General features: G+C 42.1%; 1 protein-coding gene across 16 annotated transcripts in view; it reads left to right on the top strand.

Moving 5' to 3' along the window:
• Positions 1-25,012, top strand: part of NRXN1 (neurexin 1) — a 1,243,173-nt gene that overhangs the window by 898,361 nt on the left and 319,800 nt on the right. For all 16 annotated transcript variants that reach the window (XM_054022355.1, XM_054022354.1, XM_054022352.1 and 13 more), the window contains one exon: positions 3,805-3,986. In XM_054022355.1, the coding sequence (XP_053878330.1) occupies positions 3,805-3,986 (182 nt within the window). The remainder of the gene's footprint in view (positions 1-3,804; positions 3,987-25,012) is intronic.

The following is a 25,012-nucleotide window of genomic DNA, read 5'->3' as shown; positions in this document are numbered from 1 at the left end:
CTGCTTTGAGTGCAGTTGAGCTGATGAGTCCCAAACAAAACAATGCCATAAACTGAAAAAGAACAAGGAACTTAATTATTTTTCAGTGGCACGGTGTTGAAAGAATAGCAAAGAAATGGTAAGGTTTGTCAGACAGCATAAAAGTCTTTGTGGGGAAAGTGAACTAGCTTTTTTCTGTTGTTTTTGAATGGATTGGAGAGCTTGTCTATCTAATGCCAACAGGCCCCGATGATTGGCAGGTGGGATGAAACCTGGGACCTCTGGAGCTAAATGCATGAGCCTCTACTGCATAAGCAAAAAGCCACACAGCTCTTAGTTAAGGCTGTAGCAAACTCATCAATTTCTGGCTAAGCTAGGTGCCACTAGAGGGGACAGAGAACCACACCAAGCAGGCATAGGTTACATCTATATTTATAGTGCTGCTGTAGCATTTAGTGAAGCCACTACGTATGCTGATGGGAGAGCTCCTTCTGTCAGCGTAGGTATTCCACCTCCCCAAGAGGTGGTTGCTGTGTTGATGAGAGAAGCCCTCCAATTGACATAGTGCTGTCTATACCGGGAGTTAGGTTGGATAACTAAGGTCTGATCTACACTAAGGGGGGGATTGATCTAAGTTACACAACTTCAGCTATGTGAATAATGTAGCTGAAGTCGATGTACTTAGATCTACTCACTGCGGTGAGTTGACAGCTGACGCTCCCTCATCGACTCCACCTGTGCCTCTCGCTCCGGTGGAGTACTGGAGTCAACGGGAGAGTGCTCGGCAGTCGATTTATCGCATCTAGACTAGACGTGATAAATCGACCCCCTGCTGGAACGATTACTGCCTGTCGATCCTGCGAGTAATGTAGATAAGCCCTAAGTTGCTCAGGGATGTGGTAGTTATACCAACATAAGTTGGTAGTGTAGACCAAGCCTATATCTGATAGCAAGCAAGCTGGTTTGGAACAATTGTTTAGATATTTTGTATGCTTTAATAGTTTATGGCAAAGATTGGACAATAAGCTAAGATCAATCCCCGAGTAATGAATTTTACATTATTATATTTGCCTTTTTTGAAATATAAACACTAAATGGCCTATTCTCAGCTTAAGGGCTATTTTTGCATAATTAACTTAGGAAACTCAAGGAACGTGACTTCTTGTGTAGCTTATACAAAGGCGGATCTGTATTTGTTAACATGGATTAATTAGCCTGTTATCAGACGTTCAGTTAGTATGCATGGCTATGAAAGTGACGGGCAATGAGACAAAAGGGAGGATCTGATGGAAAATAATGTACTTACTTCATGAATAATTACAGAAAGACAAATTTGTAAATTTAAAGTAGCCTTTGAGTAATTTAAAATGTATGCCTTGATTTATGCGGTTCTTCTAGCATTGACCTTGACATCATTGCAAAGGTAGTGTGGGATGAATTGCTCACCAGTTTATTGGGTGGACAGTATTTAGGATCTGTACTACACAGATCCAGTCTAGATAAGAATGTCAGTGTCTGGAGATATTCAGGTTTGGGGACTTGGTTAGGGACCATTGTGTGCATTATGTACAAATATGACTCCACTGTCATTTAACAGGTGAATCTTCTTTTTCCTCATTTAAAAAAAATCTTCAAGTAGCACATCTGTTACCACCAAGGAAAGGAAAATTACCCCCTCCCTCTCATTTATATCTTTTGTACTGTTCTAATAGTATCCTCTAGCACTGAAGTGTATAGAATTGTATTCCTTATTTATGCTGTTTTTTATAGGAACCTCATTCAAGGCCTGATCCAAAGGCCTGTGAAGTCAGTGGAAAGACTCCTGTTGACTTCAAAGAGCTTTGGATCCAGCCCCCAATACTACAGTACTGAGGGTAAATCCCATCCTTTGGGGAATTAATGTGGCATACACTATATGACAATCTGAACTGTATCACTCACTACATTGCTCAAGGTGTTAACACTAGTGCCATAGACAGATGCTTTTGGACCACCAGAAGTGGCAGTACCCATATAATCAGTCTTCAGAGATGCAGCGAGTTGTACTACTATTATGAAATGCTTTACAGCAGTTACTGAGCACTTCAGTTAATGGAAGCTGACTTCTTGCTGTTTGACAGACTTCTCTCCCACACACCCTATACCCATGGCTATCAGCAACCACCTTTATGACTGCCTAAACCTTCAGTATGCTGCCTACATTGCACAAGAATAATGCAGAACTCTGACTTGACTTGAAGTTTAAACAGCACCTTAGGTGCTAGGGCTATGATTCACACGCACTCCTGTTTGTCCCTGCTAAAGAGGGCTGACAGGTTTCCTTGCAACAGATGCCAGTTGGCAACTTGCCATCAAGAGAGAGGCCAAGAGAATGTGTTGACTCTCAGAGCTCTCAGACAGGATTGTTGAGTTAAAGTGTATTTTACACTTTTTTCAAGGCCATGGCACAAAACAGGAAATAATATTATAAAATGGATTATAACAGGAACCACATAATTGCAAAGCTAATTAGTAGATTGGTAATACTAGCAGAAAAGTTGTGTCAGAAGTGAACCTGAAATATTCTTTAAAAGGAAAATGTAACTCAGTTTCTTTGAGATCTCAGGCAAAGCTGTCTATATGGAGAGGTCATGGTTCTTTGAAGATGGAATAGAGGTCTAGCAATACAATACTTCTTATTTACATCTCCATACTATGTCCTCAATTTAAATTCCAGTGAATGTTCAGAGAACTTTTTCTGTAGTATTTGCCTAGCTGTACAATATGAACGGAAAAAGCAAAATTACAATAAAATTCTGAACAATAAAATGTGAAAAATTGCGTCTTGTCACACCGCTCTATAGGAAAGTGTTCAGTTTATATAAGACTTACGAAATTCCTGTTCCGTATTCAAAAAAAGAGGACTACTTCTGACTGCATTGTAAATCAGAGATCAAATGTACATTGGACGCTGTTTTAAGGATACACTTTTGTATATTGAAAACTCTTGGGTAAATAGCTATGTTAGTTCATAGAAAATGTGCAAGTGATGGTGAAGTTAAATGTGTGCCCTTTAAACATATTATCTGATCATAGAACCCTAAGATTTGTTTCATACAGAACCTAGCTTTTATAAGTGCATATTTGGTCCTGTGAACAACATGGAAATCTTTCTGCCATTGGAAGCTCTCTACTAGAACTTTATATATTGCTGATTACTGCACATAATGATTGACAATGCTGAATAGATTGTTTATCCATTAGAGGCATGCCGTTGCCCTTCCATTAGTTATCTCATCTGTCACAAGCCGATAAAACTTATACTCATAAAAGTTGTATCTGAATATATTTGTTACATTTTGCTTCATTGTGCAGGATGACACATCATATCTTGCATGCCATTTTCATTGCATAGATGGATATATGGTGTTGTATCTTTAGTCAATCATGAAATAACTGGCGTACATGATTTCTTCTCCACCTGGGTCCTGATTTAGGAAGAATCAGGAAATCGGGTAAGCATGAGCTTAACTTTAAGCACATGCTTAAATGCTTTCTTGAATAGGGATGCCTTCCTGAATCAGGTCCATGGTCCTTAGAATTATACTATGCAATTATACTGTATTCTGCATGGACTGTATTGTATAAAAAAGCAATAATATTTAGTTTGCTGTAAAAAATTTTGCTGGCAGATTTTAAGATTCCTCCAAACTGTGATATAGCTTTGTTTCACTTTTGCAGTTCAGTTGTCTATAGAGAGCATTTTGATTGTTGTAGAGCACATTTTTTGCCATGCAGTTTGACACTGGTGCAAATGAACTAAATGGTTTTATTTCTGTTTTACAGCGGGAACAACATATATCTTTAGCAAAGGTGGTGGACAAATCACATACACGTGGCCTCCTAATGATCGGCCAAGCACTCGTGCTGACAGACTGGCAATAGGGTTTAGCACTGTTCAAAAAGAAGCAGTTTTGGTACGAGTAGACAGTTCTACTGGGCTCGGAGATTATTTAGAGCTGCATATTGTAAGTATTACCAACAAATTGAAACTTATTTCTATATATGTCTTGAATGATCATACCTTTTTATAGTCTAAGTATTGCAGTTTATTAACTATTCTTTATCTAAAATTGTTGTATAATTATAAGATCAATAATGAATTAAATGATTATGGCTTATAATATACAGTTCTGTTCAGGACTTCAGACATACTCCAAATGCCTTTATATAGCACTCCTTTATATGGCTTTTTCAATTAAAAATTGCACTGTAATACCCAAACAAATATAGCTATTTGCTTCAGTCTAATTACATGAAACAGGACTTAGCAATGTCAGAGGAAGGTGCCTTAGTCTAGGAGGATTTCAGGTGAAATCTGTTGGGGGAATTACAATGATCACAACTGAGCATACTCATTGTTAATACTAAAAGGAGTCCACTGATTCTACCATTACTGTGCAGAGATAAATTTTCAGTAGAAAACACAGTTGTCACGCTGGGAAGTCTAGAAAAGTAATTTCAGTTGCCTTAAAGGAAATAGCTAGCAATCAAAATTGAAAGCATCTGGATTTTTATGGCAACATAAATAAATGATCAGTTGAAATAAACTTAACTAGGGCAATATAAAATCTTGTTGCTCAGATTAATCTCAACTTTGTTAATATATTAGCTTGATTTTTATTTAAGAACCTTGATACTTCCAGGAACAAGAGTAGTTTTTTCTTGAAAGAAATTACTTATTGATCTATAACCAATTACACTTTTACCCTCAGAAAACTTTCTGCAATGATCCTTCCCAAATCATACAAGAGTATACTGCTGAATTACAGGGACTACAGTGTTCAATTACCTGCTACATACATACCTTGCCCTCTTGTTTTGGTAAAGGTGCTTTTGCATTCTAGAATGAGTTTTCCTTCACTTACTGCTTTGATCAAATAATGAAAGAATGAAACCCTTAAATGAATTAAAAGCTTTTCCATGCCTTTCCTTAATGGCCAGCCATTTTATCCAATTATTTGACTGTATAGTGCAATCTTAGTTTCAAAAGGCAGCTTCTCTCTGATGCCAAAAGATCCAAGACTTCAATTTTTTCAAGGCAAGTATCTCTCAGGCTGGAGAGATCAAGTCTTCCTTGATGAAAAGTATGTCTTCCATTCCCAGGACTAACATTGTTACACAAGTAGCTTGCACTCCTAGCTTGTAGTGTAGATGTAACTAAAAAGTGTTCCTAAGGTGTGGAGATCTGGGTTGGAAGAATGGACAGGCTAGGATGGGTTTGGTATGGGAAAAATAAATTGTCCCTTATTAGCCTGGTCAAACGTAGGGCAGAAATATAATACAGCTAGCATTCTCTCCTCTATGTTGAAGAATCTTATTTCAAAGAGTCTCATGGGAGATGCTACCAACTTTAGAAGTTCTAGTCAATTCAGCTCCATTAAATGGCACGGGCCTCCTGCTGATCTCGTGGCATCAGTGATGTTTAGAAGTCTCGACACAGTCTCTTTTGCAGGTATCACAACCAGGATATGGATGGTCTTACCTAGTGGTTAGAGCAGGAATCGGCAGTCAATCTAGGTCAGATACCAGAAGGTCAGAGTCCAAGACAGGCCAGAGGACAAACCAGGAGTCAGATGTCTCGAGGAAGACAGGGTCAGGTTACCAGGAAATCTGTAGGAGCAGGTATTACAGGGGAAGCAGCCCTAACAGGAAGAACCCAGTTGCATGAACAACTTCTGGTTCTTGTGTTGGGTTATATAGAAGTTGTGAACCAAGCAGGATCCCCAGCATTTTGCCAATCAGAATCTAGGACTGGAATCCTCTGTCAGGATTCTATTTCTATTTCTAGCAGCTTTTAGCAAAGCATTGGGTAGCAGATTGGCACTTGCTAGTGCTTGGGTGCCCTGGGGGCTTGTGTTCAAGGTCCATAGTCCCTGATAGCAATAGAGCAAAACTTGAAACAAATGAGGAGAGTTTTCTATGGGGGAAAAACTCTTGCTGAGAATTTATTCTCTAGCAGGGACATACATGCTCATGGAAATTACCTAAGACAATCAGCATTTTTTAAGGGCCATCACTGTAATTTAATTCTATTAGAGGAATCTTAGAATGCTACTAGAATGTATTTTCCCAGTACCCATTAGGAATCAGAATAGTATTTAAAAGAAAGTTGGAGGGTAACATTTTCAGAAGCACCTAAGAAACTTAGAAGCCTATATCAAATTGAAAGTCAACAAGATTTAGGTGCCTATGTCACTTAAGCAGTTTTGAAAATTGTAGCTAAACTTTGTTTTTGCTCAGTAAGATATTAGTAAATCTTCATGAAGTGGTGTGTATAAACTGAGTTCTGCATATAAACTGCATTTGTAAAATAATACTTTGGAGTAAAGTTTCTTTTTTCAGCCTGCTGGCAGCTGCAATCTTTCTGAAAGATTAAACCACCTGTAACAATGGTAGCATTAGGGCTTTATGTCATCCAAAAATTCCATCTCTCACTGATGTTGTATGAAGAAGAATAATTTTACTGTTTTACTGTTAAAATAAAATATATTGGGCCTGACTGAGTGGCGGGGAAGGAAAGAGTTTCACATGATCTTGGTCATGCACCAGCTGATACATTTTTGCAAGTATGTGTGCAAATCTAGTATGTTCAGAAGTGGATCTAAAATCTATTGAACATATGTGTAATGGATTTACATTGGCATTTGCAATAAATGCCTGTGCAAAAATAAATGCACATGTATGCATAGCCTCCTTTTTAAAATCAGGCATATTTTTTTAACAAAAGTGCTCTTCTTATGATTTATGCCTCAGTATTAAAATGCATTGGAAGCTGGTTCTTGTGTCTGATATTGAGCTCCAGTATTACAAAGCATACCTGAAACCTCTTGAATGGCTTAGCATTGCACACATTTGTAGGATGGCTTAGGAGGGCAATTTTCATCATGATAGTGGTCAAGGAAATTCAGAACTGCTGCTTTTAGTCAAAAACCTTAATATCAAATATGTGAAATAGGTTATACAAGTATGCTGGGGAATGGTACTTGACATATGACATTTCAGAATAGGAATATAAGTGCAACTTTCTTTTAAAGTCTTTCATTCTGGAAGCAGGAGAGAACACCACAAGTCTGATTAGGGAAACTTAATATGTGTTTTCCCTACATATTATTCTGTTTACCTTATGAAGAAATAAACCTAATAATGAAACCAAACTCATAACCAATTCTGATTTAGAAAATTGCTACTTGATCATCTGAATCACAGCCTTGGCATTAGACTAGAAACAATTTATTTTAAGTAATCATTGTATCTCCCAAATAACCATTGTTAATACAGGAGACATTTCAAATAATATGTAATCTCTATCTCCACCAGATGTTTAGCAGTCCCAATGCCAGTATTTTAAATTCCAAGGTGAATTATAATAAAATTCCACCCCACTGCAGCACGAACTTTATACAGGGGTGGGAATTTTTGCACCTTATGTTTTAAATAAAGGTATATTAGCATGACATAAATATCCTAAAAATAAAGCAATTGCTTTTTATGGTTGTGACAGCTTCTCATTTGACTGGTACTGTGAAGGTGAAGAGGAGTTCCTGCCCTATAGCTCTGGTTTTGGGCCCTACAAAAGGAAGCATATGTCACATCCAAGCCTCAGTCTACATTCATTTCACCAGTGCCACTTCTTCCACCTGTTCCCAGGATAAAGAGCAGATAGTTCTAGTATAGTTCATTGATTTTTTTCCCCTCTTGGGATTGTGCATGTCTGACTCTCATGTCTGACTCTCCATCCAAATAAACATAGATGTTCAAATAATCAAATGTCCCCCCAATCTCCCTGGGGTGGCTTCTACATAGTCATCCAGCTCCCTTCCAAGGCCTTTGATGAGGACACTACTAGCAGCTCCTGTTTCTCCCCAGAGGCTCTCCCCGGAGAGACCAACACTTCCTGGTCTTTCCCAGATAGAGGCTTGTCTACACTTAAAAAATTCACTCGCCAGAGCGCACTAGTTCTCTTGACCTAACCCTCATGTAGATGTGGTTTGATCAATGGAAGAATGTTTCCATTGATCTTCTAGCTAATGCCTGCCATTGAGGGAGTTGGATTACTTACAGTGACGGAAAAATCCCTTCTATCACTGTACCTCAGCATAGTTACAGAGCCCCATACCTGTGCAACTGTAGCACCCAAAATGTAGAAAAGCCCTTGGTCACTCTCTCTCTCTCTCTCTCTCTCTCTCTCACACACACACTGTTAAGAGGGAAGGGAGCTGTTTATATACCCTCCTTTTACCAGCATCCCTTGGCATTGCAGCCTTCAATTGTCCCCTGGACTACAATTCTGAGCAGGCTGAAATCAGGAGCTAGACCACAAGGTTGCCTTAAAGGGCCAGTACATCCTGAGATAAGGGTCTTTATGACTATGATTGTGACATAGAAATATGCCATTCTTCAAAGAGACTTTTATTGTCCGGAGCAGTGAAGAAAAAGGGCTTAGATTTCCAATAACAGGCTTTGTTTTCCTTTTTAAATTGATCCAAATATAACTTATGTGACCTTTTGACCTTTTTTCTCAAGGAGGTAAAGGCTGTTAAGTTGTATACTAAAATCGAACTCTTTCTTTGCAAGATGAATTCCAAGAAGGGCAGAGTTAGACGTTTTTATATCCCACTTCGTTATTCATGCCTTTTGTATAATAGTCTGAATAGACTGAGAGATAAACAAGCAGATACTGTGCTTCTAATTCAAAAATGAGCATGGGGAGCTTATACTGAGAGTTAAAGAGACTATATTATTTTAGGTACTATGTCTTTGCCTTTACGGCAGAAGAAGACAGAGTTTTAACCATTCTGATCAGTTTTACAGGAATACTGAGCGAGGTGATCCATAAGTAAGAAAAGCTGGTTATGAATGTTGTAGATACACTATAAGTAGGTAAAGCACCATGTCCTGATAACAAATATCTACAGCACTTGTCATTGGTCTGACTCTGCTGCCAAGACAAAACTCACTCTGACGTCAGTGGGAGCAGTTAGGCCGGCACTGAACACTTCTGAGAATCACACCCTAAGCTACTACAGCAATATTTTCAAAAATTCAGTAGACTAAAGGGACATTGCTAGGGACTGAATAATAGAATTTTTTATTCTGTGATTTTATAAATGATCTAGAGAATGACCACTCAGAAACTATAGACCAATAGGATTAACACTGCACAGTGGGGAAGTCTTGGAAGCTATTTTAAAGGATGTGATGGCATATCATCCAGGAAAGTATGGTTTGATTAAAGACAGCCAGTATGGATATAAATGAGGGAGGTCATGTTTAATTAACCGGAAAGCCTCTAAAGATGCAGAATTGCTAGCATGATAGATAAGGGAAACTCAATATAATATTTAGATTTTTGACAAGGTTCACATCAGAGACTAATGACTGAGGTAAACAGTCAAATAAGGAGAAAAATAGGATGTCCACTAGAAAGCAGTTTTTTGAGCATGAATAAAGTGGTAGGTTTTTCTCTCTAATGTATGTGAACACTCTGATCCAAACGGTGTTTCTATAGATAAATTAATGTGTGTAAGAGTTTGTGTATATAAAATATAGATGCACTTGATTCTATTCTAAGTTACACTGGTGTAAAGTAAGATGAACTTCATTCAGGTGAATGGAGATATACCAGAGTAAAACTGGGGTGAGATGTGACTCAGGCCTATATGTGTCTGTGTATATACACCCCCCACACACACACGCCATACCATGTACATGAAGAAGATATCCATGACAAATTTCAGGGTCCCATGATAAATGAATTTATTATGCTCATTTGACCACCTTACTGGTTCACTACTCATGAAGGGCCTGATTCAAAGCCCACTGACATCAGTGGAAAGATTCCCATTGACTAATGTATGTTTGGATTAGATCCTAAGGGCTTGATCCTACACTCATTGAAGTCAGTGGCAAAACTCTCCCTGGATTTAAAGGGGCAGAATCAGGGTCTAACTCATCTCTCCATGAATATTTAACACCCCAAAACTCAGAGCAGCTTCAAATGCCCATCTTTTTTTGGGGGTGGGGCAGATGAAGAAACTGCTACAGAAATGTTTCCTCCATCTCTTCCAAATATGGAATTCCCCCTCCCAAAATTACTCCTGCTCAAAGTCCAGAATGGCTAGGATTCAGTCTTGGGTTAGCAATAGCTGGTGTATGCATAAAAATGTCATGACTTAAAAATCCAAAAACTTACAGTCCTACAAGGCCAAAAATAGGAGAAGGGAGCCTGATATTTTACAGGCCTGATATTTTAGCATTGCTGAGCCCTCAGAAAACAGGCCCTATACCATTGGAAAGGACTGATTCCCAACTTCCTAATGGGCCCAGCACTCACTCCTAGCCTCTGGAAAGGCCAGATATCTTTTAAAACTTGCCATCCTTATGCACAAGAAAACTGTTTTAGGACATTGTGAGAGGTCCCTTGCAAGGCTATACTAATACACCTCTACCCTGATATAATGCACCCCGATATAACACGAATTCGAATATAACGCGGTAAAGCAGTGCTCCGGAGGGGCAGGCTACGCACTCCGGCGGATCAAAGCAAGTTGGATATAACGTGGTTTCACCTATAATGTGGTAAGATTTTTTGGCTCCTGAGGACAGCATTATATCGGGGTAGAGGTGTACATAGTGTGTATCCATGTTGTGTACATGTAATATGGAAACATGGGAGGGTATGTGCACAGGCACATATTGCTGCATTGTCTTGAAAAAATGCACATTGTCTCAGCTCAGTATTTAGTGTTTGTGGTATTTGTGGTTTTCACTATACTCACTGTATGAGAGGGTTTCACTATATGGGAAAGACCACAGGATGTTTAATGATTGTGGGCAGTGAATGCCCAATTTTTTAACAATACCCAGTCTGTTCGTTAGTATAGAAATGAGTTGGACAAGAATATTGTGAAAGAGAGATTTCCAGATTTGCATATGGTTCTACAACTTGAGGGAGAGTAAACAATGACAAGCAATGCAATCACAAAAGATTATTTATATCATTGGACCGGCAGGTAAGAGATGTGATTCACTGTACACAAATGTAAGTTAATTAGTATGGGAGCAATGAATTAATCTAGGGAATATGTGCTAAATAGAACAATCACTGATCAGGGTAAAAATCTGGCATTGTAGAAAAATCACTGAAACAGTTATGCTTTAAAATAGTTAGATAACGTACTAGTTTGTATTAGTAGAGAGATAGATTTAAAAAAAAAATCCTATATAAGATCCTTGTGAGTCCCTCATCTTGAATCCCATGTGCAGTCCATTCCCCAGAAGATCTTGTTCAAATAAGGTTTATATTTCCTTGAACAGCCTTGAGCAACAAAGTTAGTGCTAGACCAAATTGCTGAGAGAGGTTCATGGAGATAGTCTTATTCTCAGTGGAACAGAGTAGACATGTAAGTGACCAGTCAACATTATGGATAGGGTTAGGGAAGCTGATAAAGATAAATAGTTTGCTGTGATTCTAATCATGGAGCAGTTCAAAGAGCACTCCCTGGTGCTACCATGAATCCCTGTTATTACAATACTGCACCAGTACTCTCCCCGATGTGATTCCCCACTTCACCCTGCATGGCCATTCCTTCCCCTACTTTTTTCTCCAGCCAGGGGAATGTGCAGGAGGAAGTAACTCCCCTCATCTTCCTACTCCTCTTTCCTGTCTTGGAGGGAAGATCTCACTTTCCCTTCAGTTTCTTGCCATGGAGTTGAGGAGAAAAGAAAATGTGTATTTTTTTTAGGAGACTCCCACCCACTGCCTTGTGATAAAAGAAAAAGACTGTACCCAAAGCATGAACTGAATAAATAGCCAGTGTGCCTCATGCCTCAGCACCACAACATCCTGGTCCCAGCCCCAGTGTAGCAGAGAGACTGTAGATGCTGTGAGCCACCCCTTCCATCAGCTGCAGTGCTAAGGGCCTGATCCTTTCCCTTTGAATATGATGGCAAAGCTTCCATTGACTTCAGTGGTGCAAAGTCCACATGCCGTGGCCTTCTGCTCCAGCTGTAAGTGTGACACTGCACCCCATATTCTGATTTGCTGAATATGATTATCCTATGTGTATGCATGTATCATTTTTGTATCCGAAGTTATGAATATTGACTATGTGTCTATTTCAAATATAGCTATTCCTGGGCAACACCCACTAAGCAAAATGCTCTCAGTCTAGATGGGTGGCTGGGAAGGGCCCATTCAGCTTAATGAACCATTAGGAAGAAACAATAGGCCTTAGGAGAAGCTTAGCTCCCACCTGGTGAGCCTTCCTGTAAACACTCCGAACAGCCTGTGGGGGATGACTGCTGTTGACTCTACAGAGACAAGTGACCAGGTCTTGTCTCCATCTTGGGATGCCAGTATTTTTCCACAGACTGGCGTGGGAACCAAGCTTTGAAACATAGGGTTCCCGACATATGCAAAATTTATGTAAGGCAGGCGAGTGACATCATCTAGGTTCCTCACTGACTCCCCACCCAAGAAGACTCCTGGAAACAGCTGAGGAACAAAGACTGAACCGGAGGAAGTGCTGGACCCAGGCTAAAGGGATTTTTAGCCTGTGAATGGAACACCTGGGGATTCCAAGCTGTAAGCAAGTACAGATTGCCCCTAAAGAATCTGCAGCCTGCTTGTATCATCACTTAGGGTGAGAATCTGCTATTCATATCCAATCTATTTAGTATATTAAGCTCAGTTTGCATTTTTTGTTTATTTGCTAGGTAATCTGCTTCCTATCCCTTATAGTCACATAAAATCTATCTTTTGTAGTTAATATATATATTTGCTTTATCTAAACCAGTGCATGGAAATCATAATTCAGGGGCAGAAAGCTGTTGCATATTCCTCTCTATATTGAGGGAGGAGTGAATTTTTGAGCTTAATTATATACAGTTCCCTCTGCAGTGCAAGACGGTATAATTCTGGGTTTATATTCCAGAGGGGGTGTGTGCCTGAGGAGCTGGGAGGTGCCCTACCTGATGCCTTCCCATGCAAGGGCTGGTCAAAGAGCCTGCCTGCATGTAACTGCAGTGGGATGTATCCCTACCTGTATGTATGCTGATGAAAGTGCAGGCTGAAGCCTGGAGTGCTTGGCAACTTGTCACAGCAGTACAGTGTAAGAGAGAGCTGAGGCTGGTGGGTCAGGACTGGCTCAGTGATACCCCAGTTCCAGGTGGCACCCTGGAGGGAACCCGCCACAGAAAGCATGGAACTTCTTACTTCCAAACTGTTAACACTGGTAAGTGACTCTGAAACTTGAGGCCCTAAATGTCAGTTAAGAAGTTTAGGAGTAGAGAGGGGAGTCCATTTCAGATAAATAATAATAAAAATGTAACAAGTTACTGGGGAAGGCAGAAGAAATACAGAATATACCATAAATTTGAGAAAACAGAACCTTCATTTGTTTCTATAGCAGCAGGGGATCAGAGTGGGGTGGCAAGTGGAAGAGTAGGAATTCACATTTAAATATAGACAGGGTTTCACTTTAAGGCTGATGGCCTCTTCCTAAAGTTTCAGAGTAACAGCCGTGTTAGTCTGTATCCGCAAAAAGAAGAACAGGAGTACTTGTGGCACCTTAGAGACTAACAAATTTATTAGAGCATAAGCTTTCGTGGACTACAGCCCACTTCTTCGGATGCATATAGAATGGAACATATAATGAGGAGATATATATACACACATACAGAGAGCATAAACAAGTGGGAGTTGTCTTACCAACTCTGAGAGGCCAATTAATTAAGAGAAAAAAAACTTTTGAAGTGATAATCAAGCTAGCCGAGTACAGACAGTGTGATAAGAAGTGTGAGAGTACTTACAAGGGGAGATAGAGTCAATGTTTGTAATGGCTCAGCCATTCCCAGTCCTTATTCAAACCGGAGTTGATTGTGTCTAGTTTGCATATCAATTCTAGCTCTGCAGTCTCTCTTTGGAGTCTGTTTTTGAAGTTTTTCTGTTGTAAAGAAAGTGTCTCTTAATCTTAACATTATCACTATAAAATTCTGATTTATTATATGGATTTATATAGAATCATAGAATATTAGGGTTGGACAAGACCTCAGGAGGTCATCTAGTCCAATCCCCTGCTCAAAGCAGGACCAACACCAACTAAATCATCCCAGCCAAGGCTTTGTCAAGCCAGGCCTTAAAAACCTCTAAGGATGGAGATTCCACCACCTCCCTAGGTAACCCATTCCAGTGCATCACCACCCTCCTACTGAAATAGTGTTTCCTAATATCCAACCTAGACCTTCCGCACTGCAACTTAAGACCATTGCTTCTTGTTCTGTCATCTGCCACCACTGAGAACAGGCTAGCTCCATCCTCTTTGGAGCCCCCCTTCAGGTAGTTGAAGACTACTATCAAATCCCCCCTCACTCTTCTTTTTTTCAGACTAAATAACCCCAGTTCCCTCGGCCTCTCCTCGTAAGTCATGTGCCTCAGCCCCCTAATCATTTTCATTGCCCTCCGCTGGACTCTCGCCAATGTGTCCACATCCCTTCTGTAGTGGGGGGACCAAAATTGGGCACAATAATCCAGGTGTGGCCTCATCAGTGTCGAATAGAGGGGAATAATCACTTCCCTTGATCTGCTGCCAGTGCTCCTACTAATACCACCCACTATGCCGTTGGCCTTGTTGGCAACAAGGGCACATTGCTGACTCATATCCAGCTTCTCGTCTACTGTAATCTCCAGGTCCTTTTCTGCAGAACTGCTGCTTAGCCAGTCGGTTCCCAGCCTGTGCAGTGCATGGGATTCTTTCTTCCTAAGTGAAGGACTCTGCACTTGTCCTTGTTGAACCTCATCAGATTTCTTTTGGCCCGATCCTCCAATTTATCTAGGTCACTCTGGACCCTATCCCTACCCTTCAGTTTATCTACCTCTCCCTCCAGTTTAGTGTCATCTGTGAACTTGCTGAGGGTGCAGTTCATCCCATCATCCAGATCATTAGTAAAGATGTTGAACAAAACTGGCCCCAGGACCAACCCCTGGGGCACTCCACTTGATACTGGCTGCCAACTAGACATTGAGCCGTTGATCACTACTTGTTGAGCGCGACAATCTAACCAGCTTTCTATTCACCTTATAATCCATTAATCCAATCCATACTTTTTTAATTTGCTGGCAAGAATACTGTGGGAGGCCATATCAAAAGCTTTGCTAAAGTCAAGATATCTCACATCCATCGCTTTCCCCATATCCACAGAGCCAGTTATCTTGTCATAGAAGGCAATCAGACTGGTCAGGAATGACTTGCCCTTGGTGAATCCATGTTCACTGTTCCTGATAACCTTCCTCTCCTCCAAGTGCTTCAAAATGGATGCCTTGAGGACTTGCTCCATGATTTTGCTGGGGACTGAAGTGAGGCTGACCGGTCTTAGTTCCCTGTGTTCTCTTTCTTCCCTTTTTTAAAATATGGGCACTATATTTGCCTTTTTCCAATCGTCTGGGACCTCCCCCAATCACCACGAATTTTCAAAGATGATGGCCAATGGCTCCGCAATCACATCAGCCAACTCCCTCAGCCCCCTTGGATGCATTAGATCTGGACCCATGGACTTGTACACATCCAGTTTTTCTAAATAGTCCTTAACCGTTATTTCACTACTGAGGGCTGCTCATCTCCTTCCCATACTGTGTTGCCCCGTGCAGCAGTCTGGGAGCTGATCTTGTTTGTGAAGACCCAGACAAAAAAAGCATTGAGTACTTCAGCTTTTTCCACATCATCTGTCGCTATGTTGCCTCCCTCATTCAGTAAGGGTCCCACACTTTCCCTGAACTTCTTCTTGTTGCTAACATACCTGTAGAAACCCTTCTTGTTACTCTTCACATCCTTTGCTAGCTGCAAGTCCAATTGTGCCTTGGCCTTCCTGATTACACCTCTGCATGCTCTAGCAATATTTTTATACTCCTCCTTAGACATCTGTCTAAATTTCCACTTCTTGTAAGCTTTCTTTTTGAGTTTAAGCTCACCGAAGATTTCACTATTAAGCCAAGTTGGTCGCCTGCCATATTTGCTATTCTTTCTGCACTTTAGGATGGTTTGTTCCTGCACCCTCAATAAGGCTTCTTTAAAATACAGTCAGCTCTTCTGGACTCCTTGCCCCCTCATATTAGCTTCCCAGGAGATCCTGCCCATCAGTTCCCTAAGGGAGTCAAAGTCTGTATCCAGTGCCTTAAATGATAGATTCTTTCTTTCTCTCTATTTCTCTCTTTCTTCATCTCAGGATTTTTCTTATTGAATGCTCAAACACAAATTCATTGTCATTTTAAGTATTCTCTTTGATGTATACTAAGAACTTATTTTAGAGTACATCCTTCAGTACATCCTAAAGAAAGCAGGTGGCAGCCTCCAGGGGCCTGTCAGTTACAACATACTGATTCTTCCCCTCAGAATGAGCCCTGTTGTATAATATTGCATAGCGGGAGGAACGAAGAATTCAGTATAAACATATTCACTGTGTGGTGTACCCACATGGAAGCCCCTTCCTCTGCAGGACTATTGATTAGATCAGTTTCATTGTAAAGAACTAAACAAGCAGGTGGTTACTACTAAGAGACTTACCCTGAAGATGTTCTTTGACTGGGTTGTTTATATGTGAAAATGCATGAACATCTGTGGAATATTTACCAACATTCTGGTTTCAGAAAGAGGGATGCAGGCGCTTGCTTTTAATGCATAAATAAATAACCCTTCTCCCACTCAGCCTCCTTTCCTCAGCTTCTGCCCATGTTAGTAGCTCTGCCAATCCTTGCTATATTTTTCTGGCTTCTGTTCTGTTGCTTCCCTATCTCACTTCCTTTGCAAAGGGTCAAATTTTACAACATGGTCAGCACCCCTTAGGGTTTGGCCCCAAACGGACTTTACTCTTTCCAGCTTCAACCATATATCAGTTTTCTTTTTTGTATCCCATAATTCCCTGCACTGGCTACCATGGTACTTCTTTTGATACAAAAGATACCAAAATATAAAAGACACCAAGTTAATCTACGTATGCAGTGTTTTTGTAGCCATGTCAGTCCCAGGATATTAGAGAGACAAGGTTGGTGAGGTAATATCTTTTGTTGAATCAACTTCTGTTAGTGAGAGAGACAAGCTTTAATCCTGAGGAAGAGCTCCATTTAGCTAGAAAGCTTGTCTCTCTCACTCACAGAAGTTGGTCCAATAAAATATACTACCTTTCCTACCTTGCCTCATCAAGTTAATTCGTCGACAGTAACTTCCTACAGAATTTTACAACATATAAAAACTATTATGCAACCACTAGTGACCATTTTACCATGCTACCAAGATTTAAAGACTATCATTTAGTTGTAAGAGCAAAATAATTTGCTAAGATGTCACCTGAAGGAGGAAACACAGAATCACTGGAAATTATTTGCCCATATGTTCAAAGGATTCTTTATAGAATAAAAAGCTCTCTGTGGTCGATGGCAAATTGTGGATGAGCCAGGCAGATGATACTGATCTCCACTCACCTAACTGATCGATCATCCTTCCCTGTTTATATAAGATAGTCATTTAAGGCTGCCATTGCTGATAATATACCTTTGAACTTGGCACTGCCCACATGTCCTGTTCTAGTCCAATTTACAGGAACATACTGCTACAGTAATGTCGGTCATCTGCCATTTAGATTGTCCTCAGGCTCTAAAACAAGTGAAATGCTTACATATATTATCTATATCTATCTTTATATATATGCAACAGGGTGGAAGCCATTTTGCAGTTTTTAGACACTATTGACTGATCATGAGTTCTCCTAACAACATAATGTAAGCTGCCAACTGTGTCACCATCCTCTACATGTCCTTGGCTACATTTTTAGCTCCTTAAGGCAGTTTGTGTAAGTTCTAAATGAATATGAGGACATAGTGTGGGCTGCAGTACAATGTGCCAGTATATGACCAAACTCCCGGTGTAGGCAGCACTATTTTGACAGCAGGGCTTCTCTTGTCGACATAGCTACCGCCTCTAGAGGAGATGGAGTACATATGGTGCTGGGAGAAGCTCTCCCATTGGCATAGGTCGCATCTTCACTAACCACCACAGCTGCACTGTAAGTGTAGACAAGCCCTGAGTTGGAAAGTGAAAATTGCAGTGGCAATGTGACAAAATGCCTTGCTTCAAGTATTTATTTAAGTAAGCATTGCTATGACAGTTAATTGTTTTGGGCTAATAATGAAAAGCTGCATCAGTACTGTTCTGTTTTTATGAGATACCTACATAATTATAACTCATAATTAATTAATTGGCTCACTTATTTATTTCAAGTTTTTCTATGTGATTTTTTGCTGCTTTTCCCTAACTGGAATCTTCTTTTGCTTAATTCTGGTTCGTATTTTCCAGTTGCAGCAATTTATCAGCCTTCCTGTAAACAGTCCGAGCCTCATTCTCCTCACATCTACACCAGTGTATAAATTAGGAGTAGCTCAACTGAAGTCCATTGATTTATACTGTAACCGAGAGCAGAGTTTAGTTCACTGGGGCTGATTCTCTTCTCTTCTCACTTATCCAGCTAAAGTACTTATATGGCCCCCATTAACATAGTGTCTGAGTGCCTGACAATCTGTAATGTAGATATTCTCAACAGCACCCCTATGAGATAGGGATGTGCTACTATCCTATTTTAAAGATGGGGAACAGACATAGATAGACTAAGTGACTTGCCCAAGGTCACACAGGAAGTGATGGGCAGAGAAGAGAGTTGAACCTAGGCTGACTGCCTAACCACAGGACCATCCATCTTCACTTTACACCAGTGTCACTGGTGTCTAATTCTGATCTCTTACACCAGTGTCACATGCTGTCTGCTTGAAATCTATAGAATCACTTTTGACTTACCAAAATCTATCAGAGAACAAATTTTGGCTGTGTGATTCAAATAATAACCGGTTCTTCCGTTGTCTTTTTCAGATATAAATAGGTTGTATAACTTTGTAACTTAAAAAAAAAAACCCTCTCCCATCTTTTTTTGTGATAAGTGTGGTTGGGTTAGCCACTAGAGTTCTGTAATAATTCTTCATATTAGTCAGCTCACTGCTAAGTTCTCTTTTTGTTTACAGCATGCTGGTCCCAAGAAGTTCTGCAACAGCAATGGGATGTGACAAGGCTTTTAAATGTATTAATATTGTCAAAATTGTGGTGGTTAATGCTTAATGTAGGGTTACCATATTTCAGCAAGCAAAAAAGAGGACGGGAGAAGCCCCGCCCTAGCCCCGCCCCTGCCCCTCCCACTTCCCGCCCCCCCTGACCTCCCAACCCTCCCCCTGTTCCTTGTCCCCTGACTACCCCCTCCTGGGACCCCTGCTCCTAACTTCCCTCCAGAACCCCACCCCCTACCTAAGACTCCCTGTTCCTTGTCCCCTAACTGCCCCCTCCTAAGACCCCCCCCCAACTGCCCACCAGGACCCTACCCCCTACCTGTACCCTGACTGCCCAAAACTTTCTCCACTCCCCCCAAAAAGCCCCCCCCCGTTTCTTGACTGCCCCCTCCAGAACCTCCCTGCCCCTTCTCCTGCCCCCCTTACCCTGCTGCTCAGAACAGGGTGTTGGGCTCTGTGCAAGCCGGACACGTGGCTAAGCTCCCCAGCACAACAAAACCCGGTCCCTGGCCCTGCACAACAAAACCCGGTCCCTGGCCCGGACCGGGTTGCAGGGGAGAGCAGCCCTTGTATCAGCACAAAGTGCTCTCGCTCCCGTTTTGCTACGCTGCATGGCAGTAACCGCTCCCAGTTGCAAAAGGGGAGGGCTGCACTTTGTGCTGAGACACTTGCTCAGAATGCAGGGCGGAGCTCCTCTCCAGCTGCTCCGGAGTCCAGCCCGGGACTTTCCTGCAGCCCTCCCAGCCGCTCCGGGGGAGGGGGAAATCCCGGACATTGTGAGTGCTTTACAAATTCCCCCCGGACGCTATTTTTAGCACAAAAAGGAGGACATGTCCGGGTAAATCCGGACGAATGGTAACCCTAGCTTAATGTAACAAGCAGTGTAACAACAGATGTGTTTTGCTATTAAGTGTTTAGTAAGTGTCTCTCTATTCCTGATAGCCCATTTAAACTGCAGAGTTCTTGAGCTCCAGAGGATGGATTAACTCAAGGAACTGACTCACATATTCCTTGGCATTTTATAATTACTTAGATTAAATTGAAAAAAGAAATAAATACAGAAAGAACAAAGGAATACATGGGTCCTTCAGTTTTGTTAATTCCATGTGATATTATCTTGAAATCTGCATCACACTGGGGCAGCATTGGTGCCCCAGGTTCCACTTATTGTGTACAAAATCTGCAGTTGATAATGCAAGACTTGTTTTAATTAGCCAGCCTAGATTCTCCGATATCGTGATGGTTAGTGAGCAAAAGTGGGCCCAGATTCAGGGAAGGTAGTGCAGGGAAGCATAAACATCTGATCCTGCAGCAGCAGTGATCCCCTGGATTCTATGATCCTATGAAAAGCCACTCCCACTTCGCTCAGAGTTTTCCAGTAAGGTAGGCAGCATAGGTTTTGGTCAGTTCTCCTTAATAGCCCTACCAGCCAAGGCAACGAGGGGGTGAAGGGAATGGGCTAAAGCAATGCATTCCCAGAAGCCCTGACCATGCTTCCTTCCTTGCTTTCGTTCACTCCAATCTGCCATCCTTGGGGGACTTTCTACTTCCTTCACATGCACTTACAGTGGTAGCACCTGGTGGCAGTTTAGGATGAATTTATCCCATTCACTATGAAGCATGGATGATGTCTAAGTTTTTAAATTCTAGTAGAATCATATAGAAGATTCCTTCCTCTTCACAGAGAATTCCAGGGAATAGCACAGAGCTCCTGTACAGGTACTCCCTGCACGGCAGCTGCAAGTTTAAGACTCCATAACCATAGGTTATCTACTGATGCTTTCTCATTTAGGGACAAACACAGAGAATCTGTGAATTTACAATGTCAGTAACTTTTACTAATTAAAATAAAAAGGTGAAAAGATTACACTATGGATATTTAATAACCACTCAGCATATTTGATAATGTCACTGCTGTCTATATCATATTCACCAACATATTTAATAGCTGAACAGATGCAACTCACTAGAGCACCACATGGTACTCAGCAGCAGGGAGTCCCATTTGACAAGCTGGTTTTATTTTATTTCCTTCCCACAGAACCTTTCCTATTATCCCTAGCTTTGTAGTGTTTTGATTTGTTATGCAGGAAGCAGAAAGAGGCAATAGGATTCTGTGTTGCTTATTTTCCGAGAAGGCTTTTAGACTTTTCAATGCAAATACCATCAAGTTCCAGATAAAGCTACTGTAAAATAATGTTTTAATATAAAATTGACAGTTAGCCTTAGATTTTAAAGGTTTTATTTTTAGCATGTATGTATGTACTGCATGCTCAGCCTGATAGAAAATTTTAGGTAGGTTCCTGGTAAGATATCAATTATGCTGCAACTCTGTTTTTTAATTGCAAGGTTTTTCTGTACATGTCTGCAACTTGCTTTGTTCAATTAGCAATAACTCTTGCCTGCAGTAGTGCCATGGGACACTGGAGTTGTTTGGTGCTGCAAGAATCGCTCTCTACAGATCAATTCTTAGGAGCATTCTGCGTGCAATTTTCCAAAACTCTAATTGCTTCTGTCTGGAAAAAATCACCTGATATACACTCACAGGCTAAAATAAGATGGTGGTGCATTTAATATATTCTCACAATCACAGAATGATGTGGAATTGATAAAGGGCCTTTAGAAATGTAGTTTGTACTCTTGCTTTCATGCAGCTCAATGTAAAAATATAAAAAACTAAAAATGAGAACTGAATGAGACTAACAGCTTCAAGGAGTTTGTTTTTTGGCCCCTGTCCACCTCTCCCCCCCAAGTTATGCTGATTTGTTTAAAAAATGGGTTTGAATCTCATATTTTTCATTAATGCAATTATACAGTCAAGGTTAGGTTATTGTTAGGAGCCCTGGTGTTCTAGATTCATGAATTACTGGGCAATGTCTTAGCGCGGTGGTTCTCAAACTTTTTTTTTTTTTTGCAGACCACTTGAAAATTGCTGAGGGTCTTGGCGGACCACTTCATGATCTTTCCAAATGCTGTACTTTTAGCTAGCTATTATAAAGCTATAAAAATGCTATATAAAAAAAACCCTTAATAATAATTAATTATTATTAAGGGTTTTTTGTTCTACAAATAAAAGCACACAACTCATATTTTAATATCAGTAGTCTTAAATTTCTAATGCAATGGATATGCCCTCTCTCCTCCTCCCTGAGCTGGAGTGGGGAAGGAGTGGGGGTCTCTCCCTCTTTCCCCCATTGCAGCAGCCCCTGAACTGGGGTTGGGAAGGAAGGAGGAGTCTTTCCCACCACAGCAGCCACAGAGCTGAGGCTGGGAAGGAGGGTCGTCTCTCCCCGGCAGCTGCAGCCCTGGAGCTGCGGAAAGTTGCCTCTTTCTCTGGCCACCGCAGCCCTGCACGTCCCAAACTCCCCCCTCCCCCTCTTCTCACCCCACTGCCCCCTCCCACCTACCCCCTATTCTCCAGGGTCCAGGCACCTTATTAGTGGAGCCACGCCTGTCTGTATTGTAATAGAACAGTGGTTCTCAAACTTTTGTACTAGTGACCTCTTTCACACAGCAAGCCTCGGAGTGTGACCCCCCCTTATAAATTAAAAACACTTTTTAAAATATTTAACACTTTTATAAATGCTGGAGGTGAAGCGGTGTTTGGGGTGGAGGCTGACAGTTCACAACCCCCCCATGTAATAACCTCATGACCCTCTGAGGGGTCACAACCCCCAGTTTGAGAACCCCTAGTATTAGGGTTACCATACGTCTGGATTTTCCCGGACATGTCCGGCTTTTTGGGACTCAAATCCCCGTCCGGGGGGAAATCCCCAAAAGCCGAACATGTCCGGGAAAATCCGGCGCCGCTGGGCCAGGGGCTGGCCGGGGGCCGGCGGTGCTGGGCAGCCGGGGGTGCGCTGGGCCGCCGGGGGCCGGCGGTGCTGGGCGGCCAGGTGGTGCGCCGGGCCGCCGGGGGCCGGCGGTGCTGGGCGGCCGGGGGGTGCGCCGGGCCGCCAGGGGCCGGCGGTGCTGGGCGGCCAGGGGGTGCGCCGGGCCGGCGGGGGCCGGCGGTGCTGGGCGGCCGGGGGGTGCGCCGGGCCGGCGGGGGCCGGCGGTGCTGGGCGGGCCGGGGGTGCTCGGCCGGGGGCCCGGGGTCCGGGCCGGGGATGCTCGGCCGGGGGCCGGGGACTGGCAGTGCTGGGCGGGCCGGGGGTGGTCGGCCGGGGGCTGGGTCCGGGGCTGGCACCCCAGGGCCCGAGCCGACCCAGGCTGGAAACGCCGGGGGGGGGGGGGGGCAGCCTGGGCCGCGCCTCCTCCCCCCACACTCCCCCTTACCTGCTTCAGGCTTCCCGCAAATCAAATGTTCGCGGGAAGCATGGGAGGGGGCGGAGACTTTGGGGAAGGGGCGGAGTTGGGGCGGGGGGCATGGGCGGGGCTGGGGGCGGGGCCGGGGCCCGTGGAGTGTCCTCCTTTTGGAGGCACAAAATATGGTAACCCTACCTAGTATAGAACTACTGCCAACATGCTGACCTGACAAAAAACAGATGATAGAACATATTTTAAATATATGGAAGTTTAGATTTCTTGGGAGGAGGGATAGCTCAGTGGTTTGAGGATTGGCCTGCTAAATCCAGTATTGTAAATTCAATTCTTGAGGGGGCCATTTGGGGATTTAGTTAGGGATTTGTCCTGCTTCGAGCAGGGGGTTGGACTAGATGATCTCCTGAGGTCCCTTCCAGCCCTGATATTCTATGATTTTCAGTACAGTGCTCAGGGAATTAGGACCATGATTCCCATTCAGAATGGGATTCTATATCTATTTCCTTGCCCTCTGCAATGCAAATAAAGGCCAAATTCTCTGCTGGTGTAAACTGGCGTGGCTCCTTTGGAGTTACTCCATTGGAGCCATGCCAGTTTATAGCAGCAGAGAATTGTGCACTGTATTTCAGGCTAAGGGAGGGGAATGCTGATGTGCTCCTCACAGTGTTGGCATGCTCCATCTTTATTCAGCTGGTAGAATAGAGAAGGTGGGTATGTCATAATCAACTATGCACTCTCACCCACAATTCAAGCATTACAAAAAAAAACAAAAAAAACATTCAGTCTGGTTAAAGTACGGGATCCCATTCTACCTTGATGTAAATCCAGAGTAACTGCACTGACCTTAGTGGGATTTCTGAGTAATTCGTTATGGGTATGTTGGAGGAAGAACATACAATTGAAAGTAAATTTATTTTTTTCTCGTTATTGAACTATTTGGCCAACTCACTGATCACAGATATAACTTCAGGGTGGGAGTGAAATGTTGCTTAACATTCTCTTGCCACAGTGATGTGTGCATATTACATTCTGTTTAAAAATATGATATTCCTTCATTGAAGTTAAACCTGCTGGTATTATTTCAAAAGAAGAATCTTTTGCTGGCTTAACCTTAGCAAATATTTGCCATGAAGATTTTTTTAAAATAGTTTATAGTAATGAAAGCTATTTAGCGCTATCAAAATGGCATAATTCGGGGTTAATATAATAAAACCTAGATATACTTGAATATGATGAGATTTTATCTTTTGAGTATTATTCTCATAGGGTCAAATCCTGGAGCACAGCCCAGTCAGCTGGATTGTACTTTGGGGGGTTCCTTTGGCTCCTAATCCAAGCCACAGAGCAACTACAGGGATGCTCCATCACCCTGACTGCAATAATTTTTCTGTCCCCTGGGCTCCTACTTTGCAACATGCAATGGCTAGTGGATCTGTGTAGGTGTAAATCAACTAACCCTGCCCTTAGTACTATGCTGGAATGTGCTGTGTAGCTTTGCTCCATGCTACATAAGGTGGGCACATCCCCCAAATTCTCCCAGCTTCTTCTTCACCCCCAATTTGTGTAATTCAGTTACACTAGTTCTGCTGCATCTGAGACTTCTGCATTCACAGAGGTGGGGGCTGGATT

This window comes from Malaclemys terrapin, chromosome 3 (genome assembly GCF_027887155.1).
Source record: "Malaclemys terrapin pileata isolate rMalTer1 chromosome 3, rMalTer1.hap1, whole genome shotgun sequence".
Taxonomy (NCBI): domain Eukaryota; kingdom Metazoa; phylum Chordata; order Testudines; family Emydidae; genus Malaclemys; species Malaclemys terrapin.
The sequence above is the reverse complement of the archived record's forward strand: the minus strand, read 5'-3'. Positions and strand labels throughout refer to the sequence as shown.